The 19400-nt window shown below is 51.3% G+C and overlaps 10 protein-coding genes across 10 annotated transcripts; 6 read left to right on the forward strand and 4 right to left on the reverse strand.

Moving 5' to 3' along the window:
- Positions 1 to 931: 931 nt before the first annotated feature.
- Positions 932 to 3751, forward strand: K441DRAFT_698450 (uncharacterized protein; the record flags this gene model as incomplete). The annotated part of the gene is made up of 2 exons (XM_067653063.1): positions 932 to 1351; positions 1463 to 3751. The coding sequence occupies 2 exons, from the start codon at positions 932 to 934 to the stop codon at positions 3467 to 3469; spliced, it is 2427 nt and encodes an 808-aa protein (XP_067500882.1). The 3' UTR covers positions 3470 to 3751.
- Positions 3752 to 4121: 370 nt separating this feature from the next.
- On the forward strand, positions 4122 to 4531 carry K441DRAFT_574880 (uncharacterized protein; the record flags this gene model as incomplete). Its single annotated transcript, XM_067644125.1, has 2 exons — positions 4122 to 4205; positions 4385 to 4531. Coding segments are annotated over 2 exons (231 nt in total), but the record flags the coding sequence as incomplete, so codon positions are not given.
- Positions 4532 to 4780: 249 nt separating this feature from the next.
- Positions 4781 to 7198, reverse strand: K441DRAFT_206321 (phospholipase D/nuclease). The gene is made up of 3 exons (XM_067640515.1): positions 6675 to 7198; positions 6514 to 6607; positions 4781 to 6461 (listed from the first exon to the last, which is right to left on the reverse strand). The coding sequence occupies exons 1-3, from the start codon at positions 7070 to 7072 to the stop codon at positions 4905 to 4907; spliced, it is 2049 nt and encodes a 682-aa protein (XP_067500884.1). The 5' UTR covers positions 7073 to 7198; the 3' UTR covers positions 4781 to 4904.
- K441DRAFT_206329 (uncharacterized protein) lies at positions 7193 to 7666 on the forward strand. Its single transcript, XM_067640516.1, has one exon. It carries the CDS (start codon positions 7325 to 7327, stop codon positions 7583 to 7585), a length of 261 nt encoding a protein of 86 aa, XP_067500885.1. The 5' UTR covers positions 7193 to 7324; the 3' UTR covers positions 7586 to 7666.
- K441DRAFT_664645 (uncharacterized protein) lies at positions 7515 to 9447 on the reverse strand. The gene is made up of 2 exons (XM_067649381.1): positions 9060 to 9447; positions 7515 to 9007 (listed from the first exon to the last, which is right to left on the reverse strand). The coding sequence occupies exons 1-2, from the start codon at positions 9243 to 9245 to the stop codon at positions 7748 to 7750; spliced, it is 1446 nt and encodes a 481-aa protein (XP_067500886.1). The 5' UTR covers positions 9246 to 9447; the 3' UTR covers positions 7515 to 7747.
- A 2012-nt stretch (positions 9448 to 11459) lies between these two features.
- Positions 11460 to 11822, forward strand: K441DRAFT_664648 (uncharacterized protein; the record flags this gene model as incomplete). Its single annotated transcript, XM_067649382.1, has 1 exon — positions 11460 to 11822. A coding segment is annotated over exon 1 (185 nt), but the record flags the coding sequence as incomplete, so codon positions are not given.
- A 215-nt stretch (positions 11823 to 12037) lies between these two features.
- On the forward strand, positions 12038 to 13978 carry K441DRAFT_679621 (Xanthine/uracil permease; the record flags this gene model as incomplete). Its single annotated transcript, XM_067651281.1, has 3 exons — positions 12038 to 12132; positions 12215 to 13615; positions 13681 to 13978. 3 exons carry the CDS (start codon positions 12038 to 12040, stop codon positions 13976 to 13978), a joined length of 1794 nt encoding a protein of 597 aa, XP_067500888.1.
- A 1109-nt stretch (positions 13979 to 15087) lies between these two features.
- K441DRAFT_679622 (uncharacterized protein) lies at positions 15088 to 15591 on the reverse strand (the record flags this gene model as incomplete). The annotated part of the gene is made up of 1 exon (XM_067651282.1): positions 15088 to 15591. One exon carries the CDS (start codon positions 15589 to 15591, stop codon positions 15088 to 15090), a length of 504 nt encoding a protein of 167 aa, XP_067500889.1.
- Positions 15592 to 15649: 58 nt separating this feature from the next.
- On the forward strand, positions 15650 to 17445 carry K441DRAFT_206456 (uncharacterized protein). The gene is made up of 6 exons (XM_067640517.1): positions 15650 to 15747; positions 15882 to 16071; positions 16126 to 16197; positions 16248 to 16712; positions 16768 to 17306; positions 17428 to 17445. Exons 2-5 carry the CDS (start codon positions 16015 to 16017, stop codon positions 17203 to 17205), a joined length of 1032 nt encoding a protein of 343 aa, XP_067500890.1. The 5' UTR covers positions 15650 to 15747; positions 15882 to 16014; the 3' UTR covers positions 17206 to 17306; positions 17428 to 17445.
- A 707-nt stretch (positions 17446 to 18152) lies between these two features.
- Positions 18153 to 19393, reverse strand: K441DRAFT_616194 (uncharacterized protein; the record flags this gene model as incomplete). The annotated part of the gene is made up of 2 exons (XM_067645736.1): positions 18153 to 18929; positions 18995 to 19393. 2 exons carry the CDS (start codon positions 19391 to 19393, stop codon positions 18153 to 18155), a joined length of 1176 nt encoding a protein of 391 aa, XP_067500891.1.
- Between the last annotated feature and the right edge of the window lie 7 nt (positions 19394 to 19400).

Here is a 19400-nt window from a genome sequence, read left to right on the forward strand (position 1 = left end):
TCTAAGAGCCTTATCTAAAGCCTTATTAAATAATTAACTCAATTATAGATTCAACTAAGCTATAGTAGTAGACGCCACTAATTATAAACTACTTAACACTAAAAGGTGCACTAATCAAGAAGATTCTGATCAAGAGGCGATTTGCAACCGAACGGCCCTTAAGCTTCAGAATGCTTTGGCTATGCCTAGAATGGAAATAGCTTCTTACAGAATGTTTGTTTATCCAAAGGTTGAAAGACTCCCCTCACTGTCCCCTTGAAAAGGCCATCGTGATGGTAATTCTGGTTATCGAGTACTTACTCCAGAGTCATCAGGCCCTAAGAAACTCGAAAACAAGAACAATCTCATGACTTCCAACGGGAAAGACGTGGCTGAGGCCTCAATCATCTCCAGGGAGAAAAACTACGGCACTAATATCCTCAGAAGATCTAACGGAAATTTACCCGACAACTGTCTCCAAATATGTGGCACAAGCGATTACGAGGCAACTCCAGGCGCCCTGCTTGTCGCCCAACGCTCGAGCACAGTTTCAATATGATCGATCCCCATCCATAAGATTTTGTCAGTCTTGCTTCAAAGTACGCCAACTCAGCGCATATTCTTTCGCGGCAGCAGCCTAGATCATGGCCCGGCCCGTTGGAACAAATCCCCAGGCCAGGATAAGGTGGCTGTGCTTGGCTATTTGCTTCCGGCGATCATCGGCTATGTACATAACAAAACCAAAAATACAGCCACGGCGCCTAGTCGAAACAGCTGTGTCTCAGGGTAGCTTGCCTGTATAGTTTTGCTCCTGTAACCCTGCATTTCGTGCTGCACCGCACCGAGGATGAACGCATATTGTAATGTCTATATACCCCGACTTCTTTTGTTTTCAGTTCAGGTAGCTCTTTCTTTTTCGGGCCTTTCTAAATCCCTTTTCCAAGTCCTCTCTATGGTCGATCCACTTAGTGCTACTAGCACAGCTGCGTCGTTTATTGGCCTTGCTGGGCAGGCTGCGCAAGGCATCGCTTTCATCCTCAGCGTCATCGACGACTTTCGCGACGCCCCACGGCTGATAATAAATCTAAAGACAAAGCTCCAAGTTCTAGAAGACACATTAACGATTCTCTCAAAAGAGCAGCCTGTTAAAGTTAGCCCACAAGCTAAGAAATGTATTACCGAAGCTGTCGAACAGTGTTGGAGTCAGATAGTTTCATTGAGGAAGCTCATTGAACGAAATGACTTTAGCAGCATCGAGGGTGCAACAAAAAGGAGGTGGAAGCAGTTTCTTGCTGGCTCAAATAAAGCACATTTCCAGAAACGCGTTTCGGAACTAGAGACCGCGAAAACTTCCTTGGATTTGGCGATCAAGGTATACTAGCTGGCTGTTTCTGGATTTCAAGGAGATATCCTCGAGTACGTTTTGTTTCGTTATTCTTCTAGCCCTCATGTTTTTTCTTGAATGTTCGGATTGCGTAATCAGAACGATCATGTTAGTTCTGATTTCCATAGGTATATACGAGATAGCCAAGGCGAGCACGCGGATCACGTCCGTGAATCCTTGAATAGGATACACACAGGCTTATCTATCTACTCCGAGACGACGGAAAATACCTTAGCCGCCACTTCTCGCATCGAAGGAGGGGTTACGGAAATCAAAGAGGGTCTAGAAACCGTTCACCAGTCCATCGAGGGGCTAACGTCCACAATTTGCACAACAATACAATCCGAGCTGGACCACCAAATGAACAACTTTCTTCTTTCTTGCCTTAGTCACTCTGAACTGAAGGCCTTGTTACCACATCAACAGGCCCAGACCGGTTGCATTTCGAGGGGTTTTCGGCTCCGCCTTTCCGATAGTGGGCAAGAGTTAAATAATGAAAAAACCATTGTGCTGCAGGGGCAGAAACACATAACCTCTTCAACCGATTATCAAAATTCTTCCCAAGGGTGGACTAGTAGCAACTCTGAAGGTGTTGCTGGAACGGAGCTCAGCCCTCGTCGAAAGCCCCAAACCATCTATTCTCCTACTACTAGAAAAACTGAAACGTCTAGCTACCGAATTCCGACAGTTGCTGGAATTTTACAGGCTACTACGGCCGTCACACAAATCACATGCACAATTTCTTCAAGACGAGATGCTGGGGAGAAATCCTTTACGGAATGCCGAAGAACGCTGACATTTTTCCCTTTCTCTTGTTTCCGTCTCAAAGCATTCCGGGCTTCTTATGAATCAGTACCTAATCTCAACGACTGCAATGTTTCTCGAAGTCTCAACTTCCGCTATTTTCACACTGTTCCATTCGACTCTTTAGGCTTCCGAAGAGCTATTAAGGGAGACTGGAAAGGGCTTCGACAACTTATTGAGGCAGGGGAAATCACGCCGCTTGATGTTGATCCAAATGGACGCGGACTCCTCGACTACTCATCAGATTTCGACAGCAATATTACAGATGAGAATCTCGAAATGATTCAGTATTTGATAGATCTAGGTGCAGATCCGTCCGGTCTGATGCCCAAGGTCCTTCAGCAATGTCAAAGCAACTCTAGTGATTATATTTGTGGCAAATCCGAGATGGAGTTGCAGGCTTTCAATAAAATTGACGCTCTTGGAAAGCTGTTTTTGCGTGGAGCTCAGAGTGGCCCTTTCCAAGACCCCCGAAATTTACTGGAACTGTGGAAGACTTCGGGTAGTGGTAATTACATATTGCCGCTCGGGATAAACTACTTTTTGCATGAATTCTGGTCTGGCCTTGATGAGCTTGCTTACGAATACCCGGATCTAATTTTTAAGGAGATTGTATGCGTAATGAGCAAGTGTTGGGCGAATTCCGACGAGGAAGATTTCCAAAGGCGACATAATTTCAGGTTCGAAGCGCTAAAGTCTCTATGTTCAAGAGGTGTTAAGAGCCGGGTATTCGCTATAAAGAACCGTCGAACGTTGTCCCTCAACCAGGATACCTGTTTCTGTCAAGACGCACCTAGCCATCTGCTGTTCCTCTCCCTTTGGGACGTTCGTTACTGGACATACGACGTGCTATGGCGAAATCTCATCGATAACCATCTACGACGCACACTCGTACTTTTATTGCAAAACGGAGAAGATGCCCACATGCGCTGCTCTTGTAATTTGCCCTGGAACCAAACAGGGAGAGGGTCTCGAAGCCCAACTTGTCTTGCTGCAGAAGCAGGTCTACTTCACATCTGGGTTGATGCCTTGAAAGAAGCCGGCATCGACTCTACCGGTATTGTCGACGACTGGCTTTTAATGGGCTTTTCCGATCTCTTTCGACTTCCCGGAGACGAAGATTATAGAGCCACTAGGGAAGACTTCGGATGTAACTGCTATGATTGTCTGAATGCATCTCAAGACTTTGCAGGAGCTCCCGACGTTGTTGCGCCGCCTCCAGACATCAAGTCTGGGTCAGCGTTGAATATGATTAAACCGTTGGCTCGCTCTGTTGGCTCTGCTCTTTCTTATATCATTTAATTCGTTTTTGGCCGATTATATCTTAATATTCAGTCCACCACCATATGGACCACACCTCGAATTTAGAATGTATTTTGGGTCCTTGAGACTGTCAGCTACGTGTAATTTTTTCCCTCAAAGAATAGGTGCAAGGATGACAGGAGTTTTTTGTTGCTTTGGGCTTTGTCCTCTTCAGTCTCGTTCTACCATATACCCATATTTATTACCTGTATAAAGATATCACGTGGTAACGACTACACCAACGAAAGTTTCCAGGTAAAAATTTAAAGGGGGTTAGGGAACAGGTTAACTTGCGTCACCGCCTTCCAACTTTCAAGCCCTGCTTGCTGTGCCCCGCTTTCCTCCGATCTGAACCCCGCCATAAATCCCAACGACACCTATACCATAGTAAAACCGTGCCTTTCAGAACGCGTGTACTGGCTTGAACTACATATTCAAAACCCGAGGTATTATCGATTATGACGAGAACAGTATCACCCGAGTTTACTGCCGCCTACGAACGCGCTTGGCACATAGACGGCGCCAATAATGAAGAGAGGCTCAACGTGAGTGCCGCGTTCCTCATTCCAACCTTGCATCATAAACATGCCACATGTCCCCAAAGAGGGCTTCGTTTCTCTTGTAAATCTTGAAACTGACGTGACCACCGCGCCTGCAGCTCTACGCCTACGCCAAGATCGCGAAGCAAGAAGAGGACATTAAGACGGCGTCCACGCCGGGCATCTTCGACCTGACAGTGCGTTGTGCCCTCTAGCTCTCCCATTATACCTGACATTAGCCCCCTCCTATCTGCCGTCGACGCTCCCATTCCAGCCCCTCTTGCCCCCCCTTGGTGCTGTGCCGCAGCCTCTCCTACACCCAAGCTCTCTACCCATCCCGAAACCCTCAACTGACCATATGATGTGGGTGCTATAGGCCAAAGCGAAGCGCAAGCGCTGGCAGAAGTTTGTTGACGAGGATATCTCGCCCGAAGACGCCGAGAAGCAGTACATCGCCGCTGTCGCCGAGATGGTGGGCAAGTACGGACTGAAGGCCGACTGCCCCGAGAACCTCAAGATATAGTGGAGCCGTGTGTGAGAAGTTGCAAGCTGGGTAGGGTGGGCTAACTGTATACTGGCTAAGATGAGATGGCTTGATTGAGTTGGGCTAGACTGGAAGATCGAGGAAAGGTGGACTGGGTTGTACATGACTCCGTAACTGAAGATATTAGGCAGCTTCACACGCTGATTTTCTTCTCAAACTTTTTTTGTGAAATGCATGTGGTGCGTCTTCTTGTTTAAGTCGTACACTCTGCATATTGAGAGCTCATCAGCCCTTTCCTTCTCCTACCTGCCAGCTCATCCTTCCATCCTTCGCTCTTGTCCCACTTATCCTACCGAAGTAGCAAGCATGACACAGCCCTCCACAAGCGCATGCCAGACCAGACGCAGACCCCTCACCTCCACACTCCCCCCCTCCAATCCGGCTCCTCATGCACCGCGGTCGCGCACCACGGCACATCATCCCTCGCATACGGCGTGAGCGGGAGGTCATATGGCAAGCGCAACCCAACCAGCGTGTCGAACCGCCCCGAACCAGCCATCCTACCACCACCTCCCCCTCCCTCAGCCGCTCCCACCGCCTCATCCCCATCGCCATCCATATCCACCCCACCCCCAGCCCTCCCCCCTCCCTCGGCCCCAGGCCAATCCCCCCCAAAAACCGGCACCATCCCCACCTCCCCCTCGCCAGCACCCCGGTCCGCAAACAGCGCCGGCCACACCAGCACCCCGACTTCCCAGCTGCACACCCTGACGACGCCATCGACGCCCTCCAGCGCGCCCCACGCCTGCGTCGAGAGGTTCGCGCTCGACGTTAGCGCCCAGTCGATCGAGGTCGCCGCGGCGGAGGAGAAGCGGACGTAGGTTTTGATGTGGGGGGCTGCCGCGCCGCGGAGGGCTCGCGAGGGGGCTGGGGCGGCGGGGCTGGAGATGGAGGGAGGGTTAGGGGGTTCGGCCTCGGGATGGAGGGAGGGGGGTTTGGCTGAGGAAGGGGCGGCGGAGGACCAGCGGCAGAGGAGCGGGCGCAGGTAGCGGAGCTGGGCTTGGTGGGCGACGGAGTGCAGTTTTAGGTGGATGGAGGCGCCGGATGCGTAGCCGTCTAGCGAGTGGCGGATCTCGTGGGCGGTGGGGAAGATGAGGTGGAGGGCTGGAGGTGGGGGTGGGGTTACGGTTGCGGTTGCGGTTTTGGTTGTCTTTGCGTGCGCAGTCCCTTTTGCAGTCCCCTTCGCACTTGCACTCGCACTCACCTTCTCCTTTGAATCCCTGCTCCCGCTCCCGATCCCGGCTCCCCCACTAGATCGCTCTGCGTCCTCCCCAATGTTGGCGCCGTTCGCGGAGCCAGAGCTAGGCGCGTGGCGTGCCAAAACAGACCGAAAGAAGCCAAGCCACCTATCCGTCGTCCCCAGCGTCGCGATCGACGAGACCTGCATGACGACACTGGCAGGTTCATTCTGCGGCGCAACAGGCACGCAGTCCAAGATCTCGCGCAAGCCGGGCCAGCCCCACGCCGTGTATCTTCCAGGGTCCGCCGCCGCGAGCCGCACGCGCGAGGGCACGGATGCCAGGAAGGCGGCGCGGACGGGCGAGAAGTCGTAGTGCTGCAGCTGGGACGTCAGGGCGCGGAGGCGGGAGCCGTAGGCGGAGAGGTAGCGGAGGAGGTCGGATTTGAAGCGGGGGCCGGAGCCGATGGGTTGGGGTTTGGAAAAGGAGGGTGCTGGTGCCGATGCCGATGCCGATATTGAGGATGGGGCCAGGAGCGGGAGCAGCGGCGAGCGCCAGACGGCCTGGGTTAGGTTGGCCCAGTCCTGCGGGATCATGTTGGCGGTGTGGATAACTATCTGGGCGGCGTCGTCGTGGCGGATCAGGATCATCATTTTACAGTGGTGCGTGCCGAAGGGTTCGGGCATGTGGGCAGTGATAAGCTGGATATTGGGGTAACGTTTGGAGGATTCCTGGGTGAAATGGCGGTTAGGAGGTTGAGATATGGTTAGAATTAGAGAGTACCTCTAGTCTGAGACGGCGCGTGTCCTCTTTTTTCCAGGAGCCGTGGATTACTTTGACTTGGGCTATGCCGCGTACATCTTCATCTAATGCGCCCCTGGATGCCCTATGAGTTTAGTGATTGTGATTTATTGAAATTGATTAAGTGCTTAATAATGACTGACATGAGAAAATTAAGGTCGAAGAGATAATTGAACTGCCAGCACTCCTTAATCATAGGGTCACCAAGGATATCTTTTAACTCAAGCGTATCGACATTATGATCAGCCGGTAGATCACGTATGCGCGTGAGTTGGATTGGCGAAGGTAGTATCTTGCAACCTCTTTTCTTGTTCTCGCTCTTGTACTCTGTAATAGTACAGCTTGCGAGTGGGGCTGAAGAAGTAGAATTTGCTGGTTTTCCGGCCGGGGGACTGATTGCACGATCCAAGGATTTTAGAGGTGACCTTGTATAAGTAGGAACAGTATGCTTTGATTTGGAAGCCGTTTTTGAGTCACGATTAAGATCCAGTCTTGGTCGTTTAGCAACAGGACCGTCTTGAAGAGAGTCTTCAGAATCCATGACCGAGAGAATCGAACTTGATAGAGACGTGAAGAAAGGAGAAGAAGCACTTTTAAAGTAGAGCTAGTCGGTCGAAAAGGAAGCATTATATACTTCCATTACGCGAAGTTGGCCAGAGACGAGAGACGCGTGAAGTTCGTTGTCAAGCGAGGCCGTTTTTAGAAATTGTGGCGCTGGAAACAGGCAACGCTAAGGAAGACGACTGGGAAATCGTTGTTGACAAAGCAGATATCTAGTAGTTTAGCTAGTTGCATGAGAAATATCTATCTCAAAGGCTTAACTTGTCCACCTATTCGACAAGCTTTAGGATCTTTTATGGTCACATGTGGAAACGTCTCAGACTTGTACCATGATTTGCATGCAAGCCACACAATTGTCACGGTCCATCTGATTCTTGATGTGAATTTCGTTTTATTAGGAGCGACTCCTAAAAGAGCAGTAATAACGCCAATTTTTGCTCTCATAGCATACAAGCTTCCACTAATAGGAAGCAAAGCCCTGGCCGCCCTCTGATATTGACATGGAAGACTCCAAAAGCGGGTCTCCATATTGATTGTACGAAAAGAAATCGATCGCTCCCATCCAAATACTATGCCCGTCCTAAACGCCCCCAAAACAGTAACGCCCACAACGTACTCGCGACAGCGATTGGATTAAACAAAGGAAAACGAAAACTTATGCCGCACTGGCGCTAACGATTGGCTGCTCAACCTTGGTGATCTGGTTGCCGGCTCTGATTATGCGGTTGCCAGCATCATCCTTGACGTACTGCACATCCTTGTTTTCCCTCTGTGCTCGCTTCCAGATCTCGACCTCGCATCCACCACGGATTACACCCACTCTCATCGTGGAGAGAAGATTGTGTGCGGCATTGGAGTGGTTGTAGACGCCACCGTTGAAAATTGCCGTGGCGTCCTTGCCAAGACCGCTCTTGATCATGGCCTTGCCACCAGGGTGTTCTTTGATGAAGTCAGTGACATCGTGAACGACACCGGCAACTGCGATGAGACCACGGCCGTTGTTGACTTGGTCAACATAATCATCCCACTCAATAACTGGCAGCTGCTCAAGTGGTACACCCCAGTCGAGCTTGGCGCGCTTCTGGTCGAGCTTCTTCTGCTGCTGTTGGACGCGGCCCTTCTCGATTTCGTTGGCGCGGAACTGCTTCAGATCATAGGCCAGACCCAGCTTGCCCCAGAGAGCAATGCACCACTTGGTGGGATCATACTGGTGCCATTCGATGGCGTTGCGGTAGTCTGATGGGAACTCGTGGTGGAAGTTGTGGTATCCCTCACCGAGAGTGACCAGAGCCGTGATGAGGTGATCACGCGGGCTGTTGCGGTCGTCGAAAGGCTGGTCGCCGAGCCAGTGAGCCAAGGAGTTGACGCAGAAGGTAGCTTGCTGAACGACGAAGATCCTGATGATGCCTGCGTAGATGAAGCCACCCAGCCAGTCATTCCAGCCAATACCAGCGACCATGGACGGGAAAACGAGGCCCATGAAAAAGACAACCTTCAAGTAGTGACGGTGTTGCCAGACAACAACGGGATCGTCATTCAAGTCGGAGATGTCGGTACGGCCGATTCTCTTTGGATTCTGCTTCATGACCATCCAGCCAATGTGAGAGTAGAGAAGACCCTTGCGAACGCTGTAGGGATCCTTAGTTGTATCGGTGTAGCGGTGGTGGGCGCGGTGGTCTCGGCTCCACCAGCGGATCGATCCTTCAACAGCTCCACCACCAACAGCCGCGAGCCAGATTTGAAGAGGGAGGGTTGCGGAGTAGGACTTGTGAGCCCACAGGCGATGATAACCAGCAGTGATTCCTAGACCAGTCCAGAAATAATATATGACAGCCCAGACAATGGTGGGAGTTCGCATAGGTGTCCAGAAAGCGGCGATGAGACCCAGGAGTGGAATACCGATAATCAGATAGAGCTAGAAATTTGTCAGTGGTGGGAATTGAGCAGAAGTGAATGGGGCATCGTACATTGAGCCAGTTAACTTGCTTGTACCAATTCTTCCGTGTCGTGGGAGCATCGGCAATGTGTAGCTTCTTTGGGTCATACTTCGGGTTACGATTCGGCTCTGCGGTGTTTGCCATGGCTGACGGCTGGGATGAGAGATACTGAGAGTCGACAGCAGACATGCCGGTAGCAGGCTGGTGAGAAGGCATGGCGGGTTATGGGTTTTGAAGGATGGGGAGGAATAAATAAAGGAAGGTCGAAAGGATCCGCAGGGGCGAAAGAGGCACCGAGAAGCGGAATATATGCTTTCGGAGTTTCTTGTTGGCCTACGGATCTTCAAGGACAAATTTAGATCAGCCTGTCACAAGTGGGTGGTGGGACAGGAGATGGAGAGGATGTGGAGGGGAGATGAGATAAAAAAGAGTTGATGACATGCGGCGTTTGGAGAGTAATTATTGCTCGGCGGCGAAATGGAAAGCCTCAGTGAAGCCATCTTAGTTAGGAAGTGTTGAGCCCAACAACACCATAGCCGCGAAGCTATTCCCCACGCATTTCGCTTAGCGGGATCGGGCCCTTGCATATTCAACTCTGGGGGGTGCCTGCCCGCCGCGTGCGACTTTCGTGCCTCGAAAATGACAAACCCCGCCACGGTTCATGTTGAAGACGGGTGCTGGAGATGTCATCTAGCCTTTTTGTGCAAAGACATGCTTGGATACTTTTGTCCATTGCGCGGCTGATGGCTTGGTTTTGTCAGATGCGTGGCGTTTTTGCTGGCTGGTCCGAGAGCCAAGCGGACCTTTCCCCGTCTCAGCCCTACACGGACGAGTCGCGGTGATGCTTTCTGCGATCATCCCCCTCCGCCATACGCATTTCGGCGACTGACCTCGGCTGAGAGAGCTGCATGAGCCACTTTAGCCCCCAAAAAAAAAACGTTGAGAAGTCTCTAAAAATGCTCACGTGTTGCTCGTTCTATACTGGTGCGTCTCCTACGGACGTATCTTACATCTACAATCTGCAGAGCCACCAACAGACGAAGTTTGGGACTGATGTACATCTCTCAACCAACCCAATCTGAAGGCACATGCAAGTCTACCTCTATCTTCTCTTCACATGATACTGTTTGTATTCCTCTTCTGGTACTGTACCACCTTCAGAGGAACCATCTCCGTCCGCTCTGGGGTCTTGGGACATTCCTGCCCGTCTTCCCAACAGCAAAACGATTGACCTCATCCTGCAGCAGCTATGCTCGAGCTTATAGCTATCAGCATCCTAATCACCCTAATTGCCTAATATTCTCTACCCCAGGTTGTTCTAGAATATTGCTGCCTTATTCCCCTAGCTGTCGCAGGACCAACAGTGGCTGTGGCAGGCTCTCCTACTCGCATATGCGTGTATGCGTGTGTTATGCTTCTGATTTCTAATGGCTCGATAATCTCCACCGTAGCGTCGCGTAGATTCCGCTGCAGTGTGCTGGTTCGCGAAGGCCAATGCGCGCAAGCTTTCAAAAGCCGGGCTCAACCGTGTCAATCTCACTTGCAGACTATCGTCCGCACAGCAAAGTCGTCATTGCTTCGGAAATCGACTGCCAGTCTAAATGAGGTCGAAATGATTGACCCGAGGAGTGGTTTCGCCTCGGAATGGCGGGAGGATTGAGGATGCAGCTATCTGCTTCAGATCAGCGCTGCGCCCCTCTTCCGGTTTCGTTGGGAACTTAAGGCCTGTTCGCAAGCAAGTCTGTCGGTGGTATTCCTCATAGCTCTCTTGCCGTTTCATGTGTATGTACATACACAAACGCGCTCTTCTCTCCCATCTTACCCCCTCAGGTCTTGGCAGTGTCTGTTTCCCCTTCGATGACCATCGCCACGACACGACGGATCAATGCGAGCAGATGACACTGAGGCATTAAACTGAACTGAAATGAACTGCACTGAACGTGACAAAGCTGTCATGCTTCGCTGGAAAAAGGACTTCTCACTTCGAGTTGCGGTTGCACGCTGTCGTCGTGGGAGGCAAAGCTCTCCTATCAGCTTCGGGAGTAGGGACTGAGGTGGACACCAGGTCACACTCAGCTGTTGCACGAATAGAACACTGCAACCGCACCGGAATCCAGCGCAGAGCGGTTGGACGCATTCGTGGGAGTTTGAACGGCAAGAAGCATCGATGCTACCCCCTTTACGATACAAGTCCGTGGAATGGGCGGCTATCTACCCGGCACTTGGCCGGGCTGGGCCCCGCCCCAAGCCTTTCCCGATGAACAGCTTGTCGGAGCCCACCGGGTCACGTTTCTGGTACGGCGGTTCAGCCAATGATGGGGGTTATGGTTTGCTTATCAGCGCCTTTCGCCCCAAGCTTTTAGCAAAACCCATTGCTCGACGCCCAAAAAAGCCCCAGATACTCCCACATAAGCCAGCCAGCGCCGTGGAAACATGGCGATAGCCACGGCGGATAACGATGAAGATGCTCTGCTTCGGCCGCTTCCAACACGGAGACCTTGTCCACAGTGCTTAGGGACCTAGGTTCACTTCCAGACCTGCAAAGACTGCCGACGCCTGAAGATTTGCGGCTTTTAGATGAGAAATTGTGCATCGTGAGGGATGGCAAAGATAGCCCTCGCAAGCTATAAAGCAGCCAGACAGTTTGTAGCTATCATCCCCGCCACAACAAGCGCCTTCTTCCTGGCGATCTACGGTTCTTTTGCGTCAGCCCCCCGCAATATCGAAGCCAAGGCAAAAAAGCAGACTGCCATCTTTCTGATTCTGCCAACCACGCGACTAATTAGCCTTGGAGACACTCACCCGATTCGCGACCACCTCCGAGATAGTTCAGCCCATCGACATCAGACTTGTCAGTTATCCAGGACCGTCTGCCAATCATCCTATCGCCCTTCACGGATACGCTCAAGGTTCTGTCGATAGCCGAGCGTGCATGAAGACGTGAGAGTCCATAAAGGTTCCACCAAACCCTCAAAAGTGATCAGACAACTATAACAACACCACCAGCCATGGATGACTCTCCAGACCGCATTGGCCCGGATATGAGCCGGAAGCAGAAGTTTTCCGACAAGTTTCGCCGCTTTGTGAAAGCCTTCACTACCAAGTAAGCATTTTGAGAATAGTCTATTCGGGCAATATTCTTGCGCAGCTTCAATTGACAAGTGAGCACGTGCTGACTGCTTCAGGGATGGCCTCATTGGAACCTACGACTATGGATTCTTATTCAGACCCGATATCCCTTTCATGAAGAAAGAAAGAAGAGCCGCTCCCTTCTTCGGATTGAATGATAGCATGCCTGTCTTCCTGGCTCTTCTGCTTGGCTTCCAGCATGCATTGTCTATGTTGGCTGGTGTCATCACTCCTCCCATCATCCTTGCCAGTGCAGCCAATCTGCCAACGGAGTTGTCTCAGTACCTGGTATCGACCTCTCTGATCGTTTGTGGTATTCTATCCTCCATTCAGATCACGCGATTCCACATTTACAAGACCCCATACTACATCGGTACCGGTCTTATTTCTGTAGTAGGTACATCATTTGCTACTATTCCAGTCGCAACTGGTGCTCTCTCTCAGATGTACGCCACCGGTTTCTGCCCGTCCGATGCTAATGGGAACCCTCTCCCTTGCCCAGACGGTTACGGAGCAATCATTGGCACATCATGCTGCTGCGCCTTGCTTGAAGTCCTCATGTCATTCACTTCGCCCAGGTACCTCAAGAAATTCTTCCCACCACTCGTTACCGGTCCTACTGTTACTCTCATTGGCGTTTCTCTCATCAAGTCTGGTTTCCAAGATTGGGCTGGAGGTAGTGGAACCTGCTCTACCTTCCCTACCACCGGTATCTTCAAGCTCTGCCCAACCATCTATGCGCCACGCCCTCTTCCGTGGGGAAGTGCCGAGTTCATTGGTCTTGGATTCTCAGTTTTCGTCACTATCATTATCTGCGAACGATTCGGAAGCCCCATCATGAAGTCCACGGCAGTCGTCATTGGGCTCCTAGTTGGCTGTATCATTGCCGCTGCTTGCGGATACTTCGATCGCTCTGGAATTGACGCCTCGCCAGCCGCCTCTTTCATCTGGGTTCACACCTTCAAGCTAAGCGTCTACGGGCCGATAGTGCTCCCTCTACTAGCCGTCTACGTCGTGCTGGCCATGGAGGCCATCGGTGACATCACCGCCACCTGCGATGTCTCCCGTCTCGAAGTCGACGGCAAGCTCTTCGACTCCCGCATCCAAGGCGGCGTGTTAGCTGACGGTCTGAACGGCATCATCGCCGGCCTCTGCACCATCACCCCCATGAGCACCTTCGCCCAGAACAACGGCGTCATCGCGCTCACCCGGTGCGCCAACCGCAAGGCCGGCTACGCGTGCTGCTTCTGGCTGCTCGTCATGGGCATCTTCGCCAAATTCGCCGCCGCGCTGGTGGCCATCCCCAGCGCCGTGTTAGGCGGCATGACGACCTTCCTCTTCAGTGCCGTGGCCGTCTCCGGTATCCGCATCATGGCCACTGTCCCCTTCACCCGCCGCACGCGTTTCATCCTGACTGCCGGCTTCAGTCTCGGGTTCGGCGCGACTCTCGTCCCCAAGTAAGCACCACTACCCCTCAGACCCAACGCACCAACACTTATTTTTGCTAACAACTTCATCGCAGTTGGTTCACCTACGTCTTCACCTACAGCGGCAACAACCACGCCCTCCTGGGCTTCTACAACGCCATCGTGCTCGTCCTCGAGACCGGCTTCGCCATCACCGCCTTCCTGACCCTGGTCCTGAACCTGATGCTGCCTGAGGAGATCGAGGACGAAGAGACGCCCGAGATCACGGCCAACGCGATCGACGAGGAGGCCGATAAGGAGGAGTGGAGCCGCATCCGCAGGAGCAAGGAGGTGGACGTCGAAAACAGGCCCAGCAGCGAGATCACGCCTGCCGTGAAGCAGCAGCAGCAATAGAAAACCCTTCCCCTCTGCTTTCTCTGTTTGATGAGGGAGGGAAAAAGCAGTGATCCGGGAGTATATGTCGGATTGTTGTGGCGCGATAGATGAGCGCGATCGGCATATTACTTGTACATATAGTTCAGCTTGATTATATACCCTTTTTTTTTTCTGCTTCTATGTTCCTGATGCCAGCTCGCGTGCTCCCGTGATGGGTCTGGCGAAAAGGGTCGGGATTCTAGAAATGGTAATCCGGCAGGCGGGGAGACGAACCGAACGTCAGTCCGTTAGCAGAGCAAAGCGAAGCAACTTTGAGCAAAGCAAAGGAAATTATATATACGTGCTGGGTTGCCCATCATTGCTAACTCTCTGATATGAAGTCCCGTAGTATTTTGCTCCCGTAATTTTCTCTATTCCCTTGCCTTGACTTGCTATCTGAGCACTCCTCCTTCCACGCTCCTCCCTTTCATTGTGGTCAAGCTCGAAGCACAACTAAGCAATATCTCCGTGATAGCGGTGGAAACCGCCTCTACTCTCCCCTCGGCCCTCCTCAACCCCAGCAAATGAAACCTGTATGATCAACGACCCGACCGACGTAATCCATGAAGCGCTAATGGGGCTGACGCTGCAACACTCATCACTCAGCCACGAGCCAAAACATAAGATCATCTGCCGCCGCGACCTGACCAATTCAGAGAGAAGAACATAACAGCGATCGGTTTCGCAGGGGGCGGGATGTAAGGGAATCCAGCTCCTCCATCCCTCTCTCAGCCCCTATTCCTCAATCCCTATTCCCTCCGTATCCGCCCATACCCCTCTCTAACCCCTCTTCAACTCACACCACATCCCAGACTACCAGACCGCCAGCCAAACCCTCCCAACCAACGAATCTAGCGAACCAATGTTCTCCGGCTTCGTTAGTCCTTAGCTCCTGAGCTGTGTCATCTTCGCCTCGCCCACCACCACCATCCCTTGTCCTCGTTTCTTAACGGCTTCTACCGCGACAAGCTGGTCTGAGGGGGGGAGTAGCGCCCTGGTATCCGGCATCCAACATCCAACATCCAGCCCCCACCGTCTCGGGATTCGTGCACCGTCTCGCGATCTCAGAGACCGAGAGGTCGAACTAATCAGCAAAATCGGGATACCGGGACATCGCTGGTGCGGAGTGCAGAGAGTCGGAGGGGGAGACGAGCGAGGTGGAGGGGGGGCAGGAGAGCGGGGGGAGGATGAGCAGCGGGGAGGGCAAGGGGGGAGGGCAGGGGTAGCGGGGGAAGCGTGCGGGGCGAGGGTGTTGGGTCTCGCTGCGGGGGATCCGCAGATGCGGCGTACGGCTGCTGCGTCACCGACGCGCTGCTGAGGTCCTGGGCCGGGAGCTCGTATGGCGGGCGTGGGATGGCGAGGCCGTCGAGCTCAGGCACTGTTGGTCGGGCTGAGATGGCTTCTAGCTCGTGTTTGTGGCCCGGTCGTGTGCTGGGGTTGAGGAAGGACCGCGCTGCTTCTGTCTCAGGTTTTGGCTTGTCTGGCGGCTTTAGGTCTTTTCGGGTCCGCCAGCAGCAGTATAGTGGGGTGCTTGTGGTCAACATGGCGAGCAGTACGCCCACTGGGATGCCTGCTTTCGTGCTTTGGGACATCTAGGAGGCTGTCCCAGTGGATGTAGCAGAGTATATTTCTATGATATTTGAAGCTAATAATGTCTCTCTTGTGCGTGTACAGCTCGATGAAGCGGAGATGTGTGTAGAGAATGTGGATACAGAGTGAGGTATCTCTCCGCTAACGCAAACATAGCTGTAGGTGAGGGCGACCTATTACAGGGAAGCATCATCGTTTGTCCTGAGACGCTTAGAGAGATCCGAACCTGACATTCTATTCTTAAAAGGGCCAGAATAAACACCTGCTTCAAAGTTGCGACTAAAGTTTAAAGAGTTGAAACCAAAAACGACCGCTTTCCGCCCCACAGACCTTTGCTCCCCTCATCACGCTACTACTCTCCATCAGTCTTTTCATCACCGTCCACCAAATTTCTATTTAAAGGTACTCCTTCCCGGCTGTTGGCAATGTCGATTGCTATGAATCGTCAGCCTCCATTTTTGAAACATGTGCAACGGTTAAGAGTGAGTGATCAAACCTACCTCTTTTGGTCATGGATTCAAGTTGACCTTGAATAGGTCCCGCCTTTCACCACTCACCGCGTGAAGCACCGGGCATTTAACGCATCTGCTCGATCTTTAGAGCCATCTGTGAGCCTCTCTCTGCTGTAGCTGCCCTATCAGACTAACCCTGTACTCAGCGACTCGTCTTCTCGACACCACCATTTCTCCATACGGCCCGTCCTCGCACCCACTCCCCTTCGACTCCTCCTATCGACCCGGTTGAGTCGACACTAACAGATGTGCTTGATGCGTTAGCGTTGTCTTCTGGTGAATACCCGGTCACAAATGTGCTACTGAGCGGCTTCAACTGGGACGAGCGAAAGAAGGCGATGAAGGCTCTAGAGGTGACACCTGGGGTGCCAGTCCCATTTGAGCCACGCAAAGCCTTCGAGGAGCAGATATTACCCGCCTGCTGGGTGATGCCCGGAAGACGTCTGGCAGTATCTGCACCTGTCCACGCAGACATGAGCAACGATAAAGTGAAGCATCCATGGAAGAGGACCGACGCCAACCTTGACGAAAAGGGAAAGTATGTGCAGCCTTTACACCAGGCTATTTGGTGCGCCGACATAGGAACACCGGTTTCTTGCGCCTCGTGGGATGTAAGTGAACTAACGGTCGTATTAACCAAGCGCAACCGCTAACCTTCGCTGCAAGTTATGGATTAATCTTTGCGAGCTCCACGGTAGAGACCCTGGTGTAATCACCATAAGGCCGTTTCAATCACGTACGTACGAATACAGCGCTGCTGACTGGAAACAAGTGATACAAGACCCGGGATCCGCCGCCGTACTTCGGAACCCGTACACAAATTTTACCTGGAGTCTCCCTAAAACGGACAGATTTCATGTCAGCTACGATCCTATTTGGTGCTTCGTCGGTCATCGCCGGCTGTATATTCAGCCTCCATATCCCCCCCACCCGCTTATCAACATCCTCGGAGCAGACTTAAATGAGATCCATGGAGTTTATTATTTTCCTGTCCTTGGGGAATACACAAAATCTCCGCGCTTCAAAAAAGCCAGGGCTATAGTTCCAGGATGTGAACAGGAGCCAGAAGTGTCTGACGAAACTCACAGATTTAACTCAGAATAAGACAAGGATGTCCAGTGCTTCACGCTTAGGGGCGATGACGGTAAAGCGGCGAGAGATATCTTGGAACCTATTTGAAAGCATGGTCTTTTGTTTTAGCATCGGTATGGCACCTAGTGGTTGGTAGAGCAGCTCTTCCAGCTTCCGACACTAAACCCAAATCCTGCCATCAATAGTAGACTAGCGTCGTAGCCTGAGGACGATTGATTCTAACCTCTAGCACAGGGGTGAATTCCCTCTTCTTTTTTAAAGGGATTATTAGTGTTAAGTGGTCTTGATAGAAGATATCTTAATATGGCCTTGGCGTTATCGGCCCTTTGATGTGACCCCAAATTTATCCACCGAGTGCTGCAGGCGACATTCACAGGAGCTTCCTGCGATCATGTGATGGCGTTCTAGTATATAGATCTATTCGGAGCGACGACTCCACCTTATGGAGTCTCCTACACGCCACTGTCCTCTTCACATTGCATCGTGATGTAACTTCTACCCAATAGTTTACTGATTGCAAGCATTTGTCGTGCATTGCTATCAAAGCGTATCTGATACATTGATATAGTACATTCTATGGCACCAATTCCATTAGGTAGTAACATAGGACATTTAAATAGTGTATATGGCTGAATGATGGGGAAACTATGGGGCCTTCTGTAGACTCCGGACAATCTCCATAAAAGCTGGCTCTATAGAGTTCCTTCCATGGATTTTTAACACTCTTTGGATCTAAAGGTCAAGATTAAGACTTCTAAAGTGATTTGATACGCACAATAGTTAAAATGTAGCGGTCGTAATGTAACACTCTTAGGTCGCTTTCCAATTGAATTATCCAAGCTCATTTTCTTGCCCTCTTAGGCATATACAGTCTCCCTCGGAACTACTACTATCAGTCTCCACTTACTAATAACGTAGGATATCTGGTGTCGTTGTTCTTCTTTTTCATCAGTTTCCATTTATTCAACCGCAGTGTAGCTTGCAGAGTCTGAGATTTCTGGGGTACCATTTTCATCTTCGTTGTCGTCTTTCTGCCCAGTATCAATCTGGTCCTCCTTCGGTCCAATCTTGTCACAAAGAATTTCCCTAAGTGATTCTTGGACTAACACCCCTATAAGAGATTTGTTTTCCTGATCTTCTTTCAACGTTGATGAAATAAGCTCTTTTTCTTTGACATTTAGTTCCTCACGTTTTCTGCGAATATCTTGAAGCTCCTTGTCAAGCTTATCTTCCAAGAAATTCTTATTAAGCTCCATATCTTTGATCCTGCCCTCAACTTCGTGATTTAATTCCTCTAGCTGTGCAGTACGTAGTGGGTCACGCAGGGTTTTTGCTAATCTCGCTGCCGATATGACCATTTGATTGATACCGCGAGCACTAGTAGGAAGACGATGGACTGCAGAATGCCGCAGATTATGCGTCGAGAGCAAAACCTGTTTTATCGTAATGTCTTTATCAAGATCCACAGACTCCTTTGGGAGTAGGTCGTAATTTTTTGTCAAAAATTTCGTCCATTTGGTCAACTCCACAGCCTCAGGGCAATCCCAACCATTCTCTCGAAGCTTGGACGGCAGCCACATTGTGGTAAAGTCAAAACAGCATTCCTCAAGCAAACGCTGGGTCGTTGTAAGAATGAAGTGCTGAGCCTTGTACGGAAAATTTACGGGATACAAGGACGGCACGGCGCTGGTTGCAAGATTATCTAACGTGGAGAGACCTGAGTGTTTTTGAGTCGCCTTTCAGAAGGGAAGACGAGCTAACTGTGCTTACCAACCATAACTTCCACAGCAGTTGCACCTACAGCTGCATCGTCCTCGGGAATTCCCGCTTGATTTTCGGCCTGGTCGTCCTCCTTACCCTCAAGTGATGCAATTTCCTCTAAGGCTTCGGCTTCTGAGCGTGCTGCATCATTTTCTGATGTCGTTCGCTGCACGTCCCGAGCAGGAGAACTCCGGAATAGCTCAGGAAATTCTACTTTTGCTCTTAGCTCTGATTGGAATATTCTACCCGCCAGCAACTCTTTCAGAATGCTGATGATTTTATCGTTTCCAAACTCTTTGATTAAAGGCTGGAATGAGGACTTGTGCTTTTCTACTACCTCTCGAACCTTCTTGGATTTCCGCAACATAGCACGCTCCCCGGCAAATAAAGCCCGGTACGCAAGGAAAACTCTCCGCCTCTCAGCTGTAGCGTACTGCATCATGAGT

This window comes from Cenococcum geophilum, assembly GCF_001692895.1.
Source record: "Cenococcum geophilum 1.58 unplaced genomic scaffold K441scaffold_39, whole genome shotgun sequence".
Classification (NCBI taxonomy): domain Eukaryota; kingdom Fungi; phylum Ascomycota; class Dothideomycetes; order Gloniales; family Gloniaceae; genus Cenococcum; species Cenococcum geophilum.

Coding starts and splice junctions, on each gene's coding strand:
- K441DRAFT_206321 (XM_067640515.1), bottom strand. CDS start 7,072: ATGGATTCTGAAGACTCTCTTCAAGACGGTCCTGTTGCTAAACGACCA. Junction 6,608..6,674: donor TTCGACCTTAATTTTCTCAT/GTCAGTCATTAT, acceptor TAGGGCATCCAG/GGGCGCATTAGATGAAGATG. Junction 6,462..6,513: donor CGCGCCGTCTCAGACTAGAG/GTACTCTCTAAT, acceptor CATTTCACCCAG/GAATCCTCCAAACGTTACCC.
- K441DRAFT_206329 (XM_067640516.1), top strand. CDS start 7,325: ATGAGAAATATCTATCTCAAAGGCTTAACTTGTCCACCTATTCGACAA.
- K441DRAFT_664645 (XM_067649381.1), bottom strand. CDS start 9,245: ATGCCTTCTCACCAGCCTGCTACCGGCATGTCTGCTGTCGACTCTCAG. Junction 9,008..9,059: donor AGCAAGTTAACTGGCTCAAT/GTACGATGCCCC, acceptor ACAAATTTCTAG/CTCTATCTGATTATCGGTAT.
- K441DRAFT_206456 (XM_067640517.1), top strand. CDS start 16,015: ATGTCGATTGCTATGAATCGTCAGCCTCCATTTTTGAAACATGTGCAA. Junction 16,072..16,125: donor AACATGTGCAACGGTTAAGA/GTGAGTGATCAA, acceptor GACCTTGAATAG/GTCCCGCCTTTCACCACTCA. Junction 16,198..16,247: donor CTCGATCTTTAGAGCCATCT/GTGAGCCTCTCT, acceptor CCCTGTACTCAG/CGACTCGTCTTCTCGACACC.